This window comes from Amborella trichopoda, chromosome 2 (assembly GCF_054954075.1).
Source record: "Amborella trichopoda isolate Santa Cruz 75 chromosome 2, AtrichopodaSantaCruz75HAP2 v2.0, whole genome shotgun sequence".
Taxonomy (NCBI): domain Eukaryota; kingdom Viridiplantae; phylum Streptophyta; class Magnoliopsida; order Amborellales; family Amborellaceae; genus Amborella; species Amborella trichopoda.
Genome location: NC_142337.1, coordinates 58,927,470 through 58,939,784, shown reverse-complemented (window position 1 = coordinate 58,939,784; position 12,315 = coordinate 58,927,470). Strand labels below are relative to the sequence as shown.

At 36.3% G+C, this 12,315-nt stretch overlaps 1 protein-coding gene across 1 annotated transcript; it reads left to right on the top strand.

The window, feature by feature from the left end:
• The first annotated feature begins 422 nt into the window (after positions 1 to 422).
• Positions 423 to 7,526, top strand: LOC18431232 (peroxisomal adenine nucleotide carrier 1). The gene is made up of 5 exons (XM_006841360.4): positions 423 to 1,028; positions 2,325 to 2,556; positions 3,040 to 3,186; positions 6,660 to 6,823; positions 6,978 to 7,526. The coding sequence occupies exons 1-5, from the start codon at positions 886 to 888 to the stop codon at positions 7,261 to 7,263; spliced, it is 972 nt and encodes a 323-aa protein (XP_006841423.1). The 5' UTR covers positions 423 to 885; the 3' UTR covers positions 7,264 to 7,526.
• The last annotated feature ends 4,789 nt before the right edge of the window (positions 7,527 to 12,315 follow it).

The window sequence follows — 12,315 nt, the reverse complement described above, 5'->3', positions numbered from 1 at the left end:
AACCATTCGATCACGATCTAACATTTAAGAGCTAACTTGTGATAGTGTGACTCAAGCTATCTCAGATCAGATCGGGATCACACGTACTAAACATGTGGCCGGGGTTCGATAGAAACATTTTCCCTTTACTCGCATGAGTTCCATGGTAAAAGCTAAAAATAATTGTCGAGGGCATTTACGTCCTTTATTCAAATTGGTTAGCTAAAAAAGTCGTCACGTTTGTTACTCCTTTAAAACCCTCGTCTGTCTCGATTCTGCGTCACTGTCCTTCGGCCCCCCAACTTTGCCTCTCTATTAATTTTCTTCACTCTTTTGTATAGAAATCGCATTCTCTCTCTACTTTTACTCTCTTTCTAGAGAATCTAAATGGATTTAAGCAAAATTCGGGTTTCGTTTCGTATTTTTCTTTTTATTTCCTGCTGATTGCATCGAATTACTTTTTTGTTTTTTTATAAAAGTAGGGATCTAAGTCCTTCCTTTCATGACCTGCTAAATTTTAGCTTAGATTATTTGTTCTTCTCTTTTCATACTCGTTAGGTTTTATTTTGCTGTCTTAAAATTCATCATTATGTTTTTTAATTTTGTGTTTCTGTTTTCTCTGGTTTAATGTGAATCTTTTCGCCCATCTTTGTGTTTTCGTTGACTCAGAAGTGGATAAGTCTTTTTATTTTTTGATTTCTCAAAGAAAAGAAAGTTCTGATTTCTTCTATTTTTTTTTTCCTTATGCTGCCCTCTTGAAAGTTTTATGCTTGTTAAATTAGAGACAAAGCTAGGGTTTTTATCTAATTTTTCTCTGTGTTTTTAAATGCTTTGTAGATCTTGATACCTGAATTTTTTTTTATCCAAATATTCCCTGGAAAAATAAAATTTTTATAAGCTATTTTCATGGCGATCGATTTCGAATCTTTAACAGAGGCCACTTCTGGAGCTATTGGGTCCTTAGTGAGCACCACCGTTCTCTATCCCCTTGATACTTGCAAGACCAAGTACCAGGCTGATGTCCAAGCAGCTGGTCACCAGAAATACAGGTGCTTCATTTTCTTCTTCTTCATCTTATTTCTTTCTTTCTCTTGCTTGTTTTATGCTTTATATTTTTGGGTTTTTTTGTTTTTTTTTACAGTACTTTTTCTTTGTTGATTATTTCGAGCCTTTCCATTCCCTGTTAAATATCAGATGTATGAATTGTTTTCCTTAGAAATGTGATCTTTAGTGGGTTTTTGTTGTTATTCTTACGATTAATGGTTTCCATTCACATTCCTGTTTCTTATATTGGAAAAATTGTAGAAAGATGAATTCATTTTTAATTTGCAAAATCTCAGTATGGTTTACTACAAAAGAATAAAAGTTTAAGTAATATGTAGCAGTGATCATTGGAGAATTATTGGTGGGTTAGGATTTGGGTTGTACTAGTCATATTTGGTAAAACAGGGCAGGGTCTATTTGTATTTTATTATATTTTATTTGTATTTTATTATATTTTTGTTTGGACTCGGCGGAGTCTGTTACTATGATTCAGGCTCACTAGCCTAGCAAGTTCTGAGCCTAGTCCTTGCCTTTTAACAATACTGCTAGTTTTTTTAAATTTTAGGAGTAGGCTGCATTATTTTGTTTGTGATTATGCAGAACTGAGGATGTGGCTTTATGGGGGCATTTTGATTGTTCCATTCATTATTTTTTAAAGATATTTGTGTTTCTTCCATTCCTCGTCTCTTGATTCTAAGAGCTGATACTTTGAATTTGGCATGTTCTTCTATAATTAGGCTTCTAAGAGCTGATACTTTCAATTTGGCTTCTTCCATTCCTCGTCTCTTGATTCTAAGAGCTGATACTTTGAATTTGGCCTGATCTTCCATAATTAGGCTTCTAAGAGCTGATACTTTGAATTTGGCATGTTCTTCCATAATTAGGCTTATAGTAAATCTCCTTCAAGCAAACTATTTATTCAATGAGTCTATTGTTCATACTTGGAATATTTGCTTTTATTTGAAATTTTTAACATCATATGCCTTAGACAAACATAAAAGAGTTTATCTTTTTGGCAATCAATCTACAAATGTTGTTCATATATGGTAGTGTCGCATGGTTGGAAAGACAAAACTGCCTCTCTTGTGTATAAAATCCAGGCTCCCAAAATTCCCAGTCTCACATTACAAAAAAGGTATCATGCCATTTTTTGCTGGTTTTATTTGTGGGGGACTTGAAGCTTAATGTTTTGGGGCCTGCTCAATTGTGTTATCCTCTTTGTTTATGTTAAAATTGTATTTGGAAAAATAAGCATATGTTTTTCTAACGGGTTTCCTATTTCATTGCCGTGGGATTTGCAGGAACCTTTCAGATGTTCTATGGGAAGCAGTTTCTACTCGCCAGATTCTTTCCCTGTACCAGGGACTTGGAACGAAGAACTTACAATCGTTCATAGCCCAGTTCGTCTATTTTTATGGGTATAGTTATTTCAAGAGGCTTTATTTGGACAAGACTGGAGCTAAATCCATTGGGACAAAGGCAAACCTGGTTATCGCTGCTGCAGCAGGGGCCTGCACTGTTATAGTAACACAGGTGAAGCACCTCTTTGGCATTTTTCTCTGGGGCGGTTCATTGTTATGAATCGATGAATCGAACCTGGATTGCAGTGTTGTAATTGTCAACCAACTACTCTATAAAGCCCAACCCGAATCCTATTGCTTTCGCATTTTATATGGACTTTTTCAGCATATATTATTCTTATTTGATAATTACAAAGGCATGTTGCATTTTATTGGTATATTTATGTGAAAACCTTTTCCTGCTTATCTGCTTCTCTATGATAAAATAAAAATCGTTTGCAGTTAATCTCTTCAACTAAGCAATTATGCTAAAGAGCTTAGTATAAAGCGGAAGTGTATAGTACATAAACCAAGGGACATGACCCAATGGTGATACTGCTCTATCCAAGCTAGTACTAGAAGCAATGATGTTTTGTGATTTTCTTCTATTTATCATAAATTATGGACACTATGAGATTCTCATTATTATTATTTTTTTTTCATGTTTAATCAATAGCCATTGGATACAGCATCTTCCAGGATGCAAACTAGTGCCTTTGGAAAATCAAAAGGACTATGGGAAACTCTTTCAGAGGGTTCATGGAGAGAGGCTTTTGATGGCCTTGGTATATCTCTTCTGCTTACATCCAATCCGTCTATTCAGGTATTCAAGCTGGACTTATGGTGCTTGGGCCATGTAGCTGATTGGTACTTAGCTAAAATTATCTCTGAAGAATCAATTTGAACATTTATAACTTGACCGAATTTTGGGCATGGTCCATGTTTTGATACACATATATTTGTACGTAGAAACTGTGAAGGCTAATTATTCTCGATGGTTCTTTGCAATAATGATGATGGAGAAAGCAGCAATTTGAACTTACATGTTATCCTTTTCCATGGCATAGAACTTAGTTTTTTTGATATTTTAACATAATGATGTAATACTGTTTTTTTTGATATTTTAACATAATGATGTAATACTGTTTTTTTGATAATTTAACATAATGATGTAATACTGTCTTCAAGTTACTTCGTGTCTTTTCCGTTTAAATATATGATAGTTGGTTTGCTGCTGGAGAGTGCTGGCTTTGCAATAATCTCGTTCCAGTTTGTAATATGTAATGATTTGGTTTTATCAGTGTCTCAAATTCAGTTTGTGCTTCTTGAATATGATAATATTTATTGTTTTCATGTGTAGAATATCCTTATCTAGGAAAGATTGGAAGCTGGACTTGGTTTAGTTTTCCCTTTAGTAGAACTACTTGGTTTAGATGGTAATAGAACTACCTGGGTGTGCTGACTGCTGATGATTGCTAAGGAAGGATGGATGTTTCTGTATTTGTCACACACTGAAAGTTTATATGTAGATAAAAGTTCAAAAACCATAAATAAGAGAAATAAATCAAAGATTATAGGAAAGTGATTTGAGGAATTTCAGCCTGATGTAATTTATGTCTGTTCACATAAGATGTGACTTACCAACTCAAAAATTGAAACCTGCGTCATTATGCTTGATACTGTATTATACAAAATCTTCTGTTCAAAAGTGGTCCATTCATGACCAGAGTTATCATTTAGTATGATACACCCAATACTGAAATCATAATTTCTTTCGTGATAGTAATGTTAAAAACATCAATGAGGTGAGGGAAACTGTTAGATTTGTTTTTTCTTCTAAATTGCTGTGCTAAGTGTCATACATTTTAGAGAGCGATAGAACCGTAGAGATTTTTTATACTTCTTACTCAAAACCTTGGAGGCTCAGCCCTAATGCAATATCTGTTTGCAACCTCTCTCTCTCTCTCGACCATCCCTTTTTCCCTCTCTCGCAAATATCACCTCCAATTTCATTCTGGTTTTTTTAGTGCTGGGCCCTTATGCCTTTAAGTTTCTAACTGCTAAATCACGAGGTCGAATGCCTCCATGGTATTTAGTCTATAATTTGAGGTCATTGGGCATCAGTCATTGTCCATAAGATTCCGTTAGTCTGCAACTTTTGTTCTTGCATTTTTTATCCCCACACACCAGTTCGTGCTGCAGCTTGCTTAAAATTTAAACAATTTATTAATTCTACAAGGTTTGATTGGCTCTGTGTACCTATGGCTATAGTACTCTGAATTTATCAAGAGACATAAAAATGCTTGCAACATTGCTGAAGGATGAGCGTTTTGTGATGCCATGATACTAAGGATCAATTGTAGCTTCTTTCTGGGAAATGCAATTGGGTCTACATAGTTGTAAGGATTTGCTGCAAGGATAAATGGAGAGGATTTATGGATGCTTCGTTTCATAAAATTAGTTATTTAATACATAACTACAATGAGATATTTTCCCTTTTGGCAAGCAAAGATGGCTACCGTTAGATTTATCTTGTTATTATGACTGCTAGAGAGCGTGATCGATTTGTGGTGATCAAGTATTGATCCCTGGTTTTCTTAGACTTGTTGCATCGAAATGGCATTATTGTGCATGTATATTGAAATGGCTGGTTTGGTCCACGTATAAGAAACATTTATCAATTGGGCTATGACAAATCATAGTCCATTGGGGTCATATAATGATGGAGGGTGAGATCCATCACTGGAGTCTATCTCCTTTGGTGATGTATTGGGTTTTATTTTTTTTGTTTTCCTATTTTCTAGATTTAGGGTTTGGGATTATTTTGGGTTTCTAGTTGTCTTTAGGTGTGCTTTCGTTATTTTAGTTGTAAAGAATTGAGGGGAATGGTTGGAAGTTAAATATTGAATAGATGAAGGGTTATGATCCAATAAGTGTTTCTTAGGGAATGAGTTAGGTTTAGGGTAATTTTGTTCTATTAAATATATAACTATTCATCGAGAAAAAAAGAGGTGAAGAGCATAAGCGTTTATCTTGGGTCTTGTAAAGAGATCTTATAAGATAGACTCACTTGTAGACCTTGAGAGAGGGTATAATATCTCAAAATCTCCTCCCTTTACTTTTTTGTCTTATATTTTTCTGGTTTACTATCTTCTTCCTTCACCGTTCCCTGCATCATTTGGTCTCTCTCTCAGCTCATCACTGTCCATTTCACAGGACGGAAGTGAACTCAATATCCTGGAAGTTTCTGCAGTTCATTGGATTACTCATATTCTTTTGGTTGTTTGGCTTAGTTGGCATATAGGAGACGACTGGTCTAATAAAATAGCTAAAATGAATCGGCTAAATCTGTTAATTTAAGAGCAGGCTTTAATTCCCGCATGTGCTGTACATAATAGAGGAATAGGACAGTTCATTTGAATTCGAGTTGAATTGGGCAGATTTTGCTTAATTGATTTGGAACACAACCCTTTTCACCTAAAGCTTTTCTATGTTCAATTTGGCTGAAGCCTGAAACTAAGAACTTATAGGAGACCCTGTGTATCTTCTTCTTAGTTATCGACTTATAAATATTTTATTGTGTCACGGTATGGGGCTTATGCAAGGGTTATGATAAGTTGAAGGAGGACCTTGCTTTACAATACTTTGTATTCATTGAGAAGCATCACGGTCATTTTACTCTGTCGTCCTAAAAAGATATTTTAAACTATTGTACTAGCTGTGATGTGTTAGATTCAGATTTGGTAGTGGCCTTGAGATGATCACATATTTGTGCCTTTGGCTCCAATGACCACAAGGAATTTGGAAAATCTAGTAGGAGTCGGGGTGGCAAGGTAAAAAAGCTGTATGACAGGGTTTCTGGTTTTCTGTTGAACCATTGGCTGATCTTTTCCCATGAACTAAACTATGAACTTGCTTCAGATGGTGTTCATCTTGAAAGTTATCTTTCGTTGGGCTAATTTGCTTGTTAGCTTGCAATTGTAACTGGCATCAATTTGATTGAAACCATATCTCTCTCTTTATTTGCCTGAAGTTACATACACATGCATATGTACATGCATGAAGCCATACACACCCCCTTGAAGATGCCATTGCAGGGAGATTCTGTATAGATATTGGTGATTGTTTGTCCTCATCTATATACGTCAATTGCAAGTGTGGATTTTCTAAATTTTAGCTGTCTCCATCTGAATCACCAACATTTTAAATCTCAACAAAAAAGCAATCCAAATAGTAAAGCATGCACAGAAAAGCTCTTTGCTGATTTCTTTCTTGGGCGCAAACTTGGTGTTACAGTATACAGTATTTGATCAGTTGAAGCAACGGCTATTAAAGGGACAGCAGAAGACAACAGTAGGCACACCAGATTCATCTCCACAATCTCTTTCAGCCTTCTCTGCCTTCTTATTGGGTGCCATTTCAAAGAGCATCGCCACATGTTTGACTTATCCAGCTATCAGGTAGAATCATTCTGTCTCTCTGCCCCTCTGACTCTCTCATACACACACATAAATGTACATACACACACATAGACAGATGGTTACCAAAAGCTGAAAAGAAAGAATGTGCGGTTTGTTGGATGTCATACTAATGGGGATTGGGTTTGGTTGTCAGGTGTAAGGTTATGATTCAGTCCTCCGACTCGAAACAAGTTATGAATGGAGATGCTCAACTTCATTCCAAGCCTGCAAAAACATTCGTTGATGCATTGAATTTCATTTGGAAGAGAGAAGGGATTTTGGGTTTCTTCAAAGGGTTGCAGGCTCAGATTCTAAAGACTGTTTTGAGCTCGGCATTGCAGTTAATGATAAAGGAGAAGATCTCAAAGACCACTTGGGTGTTGATGCTGGCTCTTCAAAGATACGTCTTTGCCTCTAAGAAGAGAATCAAGCAAGCTTAGGTGTTAACGTTTATCTCTCTCTCATAATTCTCTGATGCGAATAATATGGCTGTGCGTTTTACGACGACAACCTGGGAGGAAATCTCTCTTGCATAGGTGGTTGGTTAAGCATCCTCCTAATCATATTTCCTTTGAGGCAGTGTCCTTCGTGATGCACTGTAATAAAGTTTTGGATTTTTTATTTTCTCTCTCTCCCCCTCTCTAGCAATGGATCTTTGGCAGTTTCCTTCGTGATGCACTGTAATAAAGTTTTGGATTCTTTATTTTTTCTCTCTCCCCCTCTATAGCAATGGATCTTTGCCTGTGTTTATGTAGTAGTTTGAAAAAGTTTTGCCATGACAAATGATTCTCTCAAATGTGTATAATCATATTGAGTTTATATATAGATTTTTTGTCCTCTCTCAAATGCATATAATCATATTGAGTTTATCTATAGATTTTTAGTCTAACCACTCTCAGTTTTGTCTAGTTTTATGCATCTGCAAGTGTGTGGTTGTGTATTTAGAATTTGGTTAGGTCGAGTTTATTGATGCCTTGAGTATATTTTCGCCTTATAATTTGTAAATGGTAAATAGCTGGAGGTGGGATAATAGTTATGTAAACCCAGTATTGGAAATGGCATGCATGGAAGGCATTCTCATAAAGAAAATTATATACGAAAGAAGAACATCAAGTACACACGAAGAACTTTCAAGTTAAAAACAAAAAGGTAAATGACATCATAAATTGGGTAGCTGGGGTGTATATGCTTATAAATTGGATAGGTTGCGAGAGGTTTTAGTTGGGTAGGGTATGTCACAATTGGGTAACTGGGTAGCAGTATGGTTCAGTTACTTTAGTTATACTACTAAGTATTTATGAGTTATACTCTATTGGCTACTAACTCCTAACTCATATGAGTATTTATGAGTTATACTCTAGTGGCTAAACTCAATGAGTATATATGAGTTACACTTTAGTGGCTCCGCGTGCATGACATCTAGATCCCCATCGAACGGAGAACCAACCGATCCCCATCGAACGGAGAACCAACCGTGCATGACAACTAGATCCCCATCATGACAACTAGATCCCCATCCGTGCATGACAACGAGATCCCCATCCAACGGAGAACCAACCGTACATGACAACTAGATCCCAGTCCGTGCATGACAACTAGATCCCCATCCAACGGAGAACCAACCGTCCATGACAACTAGAACCCCATCCAACAGTGCATGATAACTAGATCCCCATCCAACAGAGAAGAGAGAGAAGAGAGATTTGTATGAGATAATGCATCCCCACCAGATTTGTGTGAGATAATGAATCCCCACCATCCAATGCAATATTGACGTAGACGATCCAATATTCACGTAGACGATCCAAGACAACTAGATCCCATCGATCCAAAACAACTAGATCCCCATCCATCCAAGACAACTAGATCCCCATCCAACGGAGAGGAGGGAATTGTGTGTAAAAATGAATCCCACCATCCAACCGTGCAATCCCCAACAACTAGATCCACAGATCCCCATCCAACGGAGAGGAGAGATTTGTGTGACAATGAATCCCACCATCCAACCGTGCATGACAACTAGATCCCCAACAACTAGATCCAACCGTGCATGACAACTAGATCCCCAACAACTAGATACCAAGAGCGATTTATGTGAGGTAATGAATCTCCACCATCCAATGCAATATTCAATACCGAAGAAACATGGTTTCCTGTAGACGATCCAAGGGGTCCCTGTATTCCCTGGTCATTCAAGGGATTGCTGATATCACCCATCATCAACCTCTGCAAAAGCATCGAACATGCCAATGTTTACTGGGGCAGGTTTCTTTTGAAACATCAGTTCCTGACCGCCTTTCTTCACCCGCCAAACATCCTCACCATTTTAGTTTTTCTTCTTCATTGTTGATTCCCTGTTGTGAAGTACCTCTAAGCTGCGTTTGAATGTTTTGGTTCTTTCCATGGGACACTCCCATGCGTCTCCTATATAGTTCACCTCCTGTTGATTCCCCTATTGTGCGCCTCCTATATAGTTCACCTCATGTTGATTCCCCTATTGTGCGCCTCCTACATAGTTCACCTCTGTTGTGAAGTGACTTTCAGCTGCATTTGAATGTTTTGGTTCTTTCCATGGGATACTCCCATGCGCCTCCTGTTGTGAAGTGCCTCCAAGCTGTGTTTGAATGTTTTGGTTCTTTACATGGGATACGCCCATGCGCCTCCTACATAATTGGCCAAGAGACTTGCATTTCTTGCCCTCCACCTGTTGATTCCCCTGTCTTGTATTTCTTGCACACCACCTGTTGGTTCACAACATGCCACACCACCTGTTGATTCCCCTGTTGTGAAGTGCCTCTAAGCTGTGTTTAAATGTTTTGGTTCTTTCCATGGGATACTCCCATGCCCCTCCTATATAGTTCACCTCTGTGCCAAGAGACTTGCATTTCTTGCACACCACCAGTATAAATTCATATATAATTTTTTACCGCACTACGCAACTCTAAGTTAACCAAAAATATCCTCTGGGCACTCACCAACAATTTTCATTTCTTCATTTCTACATAGAACCTTGCCTCTCCTCTAGTTTTTCAAATGTGTTGGCTTATCCATAAAAATTGGCTTTCATTTCTTCATTTCTACCTAGACCCTTGACTCTCCCCTAGTTTTCAAATGTGTTTGCCTGAATACCACTACCTAGTTTTCAAATGTGTTGGCCTATCCATAAAAATTGGCTTTCCGACCAACACAGCTACTTTAAATAAGATTTCGTCTCCCAATAGACAAATGTGTTGGCCTATCCATAAAAATTGGCTTTCTCACCAACACAGCTACTTTAAATAAGATTTCGGCTCCCAATAGAGAAAAGGAAGTTCAGGCATCTTGATCCAAACTGGAATAGCTAGAAGACATGACATTAGGAATCCATTTTTGTAGAACTAACACCTCCGCCCCCAATCATTGCAATCTTCATCTCTTCAATTGTAGGAATCCATTTTTGTAGAACTAGACACTTCAACCCCAGTCATTGCAATCTCCATCTCTTCAATCGCTTTAAATCTAAAGCACAGAAAACCATCATTACGCTAGATGATCTCCAAATAGATTGGACTGAGGCGCCACATTTTTAACCAAGTTCTAAGCGCCACATTTTTAACCAAGTTTTGATATACTTCTAGTCACCACATTTTTAACCAAGTTTTGATATACTTCTATTCAGGCTTGCTACCAAAAAATAACCAAGTAGTAAATGACTTCATCTATCTGCACAACTTTTATACGTCTTTTCATCAATAACAGCGCATCGCTTGCCTTCAACAATTAATGAGGTTCCATTGTTTTATTCTCAAAATACGCAATCGCATTTTGTACATCCTGTCGAAGACGATGAATTGTTCATCCATACATTCTGCTAGCAGTAAAGATGTGTAGGTCATCACCTAGTGAAGAATGCTAGCAGTAAAGATACTTAGGTCATCATCTAGTGAAGAAAGCTCTACATCCTGATGCGGGAGGCAACAAGATCAATACGAATGGAAAAAGGAGATGGGAAGTTATTCAGGGACAAAATGGGAGTAGAGGATCCCCAATCGGATGTGTGAGATTGCCATTACCAGGCACAACAGATCTAAACTCAACCATGTTACGCGTTCTTTAAACTCTTGGCTCGTAAAAGTAAATTGGAGAAAGAGAAAGACTGCCCTCATAAGAGGATGAATCCAGAGTTAAAGAAAGTCAAAGTATCTCATGTTTACGTTATGGCCTCTTTGTAAGAGGGTAGATGATCATTTAATCGGGTCGGTTTTTACTGCTTTGTAATAGGGTAGATGATCATTTAATCGGGTCGGTTTTTACTGCTTTGTAATAAGGTAGATGATCATTTAATCGGGTCGGTTTTTAGAAGTCTTCAAAATATAATTTGTTGGACGTATTTATATAGATGATTTTGAAAAGTTGTTTTTCTCTTTCGATGTCTCTATAATATTGCATTAAACATGATTAAAAAAATTACTAAAAAAATATTTATATATTCGAAGATTAAAAAGAATAATGCCTCTGATAGACTGAAATTAGTATAACATGAAGCATTTGTTAATTCTCACTACTCATCCAAAATTATTAATTATTATTATTAATATAAACCATAAAACGTGAAATTCCAATATTTTATTTTGTGTTTTATTTATAAAATCATTAATTTTTTCAAATAAATATAAGAATTAAAAATAAAAGTATCAATATGAGTTTACGATTAATAAAACTGGAAACTATTGTTGAAAATTCAGTTATTTAATATGTTAAAAAAATAAAAAAAATATTACTTACCCACAATATTCAGTCTACTCCAATATCTCAAGTACCATGACAATGCATGCATAATTATTCTATCTAAAATCATTTAAAAAATAATTATTCTACCTAAATAACCAAGTTTATTAGCAGAAGCAAGGATCTTTATATAACCAAACCATCACGACGAAAATACTAGAACCATACAAAATTCATGTTGAGAAACACAATAATAGCATGTCACAAGAACATGTTGAGATCAACCAAAAGCATGGTGAAAGATTATACAAGTATTCGTTGTTGACATTGGGGGTTTTACAACTTTTTAAGTATCTTGTTTTTTAAATGAAAATAATACAACTTTCGTCATAGTAGCACCGGTTAGACGTAAGTTTATGTGAGCGGACCTATATGGTGGTGCTGCAAGACCAAATTGTGTGTTTGATACAACTGGCAAACAATCTACCAATTTTTATGAATATAAGTTTTTTTTTGAAAAAAAAATATGAATGAAAGTTTTATAAAAGCATCTTTCATTCACGTTATTGTTACTAATAATTTTTAAGCTCCTAAAGACTTTTAATTTAAGATTATATACTATAATTTAATTTAAAAACCTCGTGATCTAGATCGGGAATTGCTAATTTGGATTAAGAATTAGCCAAGATTGAACCAGTTCCCAGAAGATATCAGGCCAAACTCGTTCCCCTAAAACACCCTTTCATATATATTTTTTTCTCCTTTTTTTTTTAAGCATATCAAGT

What these genes read in the sequence shown, in the direction of transcription:
- LOC18431232 (XM_006841360.4), top strand. Translation starts at nt 886, where the DNA reads ATGGCGATCGATTTCGAATCTTTAACAGAGGCCACTTCTGGAGCTATT. An exon ending in GCACTGTTATAGTAACACAG is followed by an intron (nt 2,557 to 3,039) that starts GTGAAGCACCTC and finishes TTTAATCAATAG; the next exon opens with CCATTGGATACAGCATCTTC. An exon ending in CATCCAATCCGTCTATTCAG is followed by an intron (nt 3,187 to 6,659) that starts GTATTCAAGCTG and finishes TTGGTGTTACAG; the next exon opens with TATACAGTATTTGATCAGTT.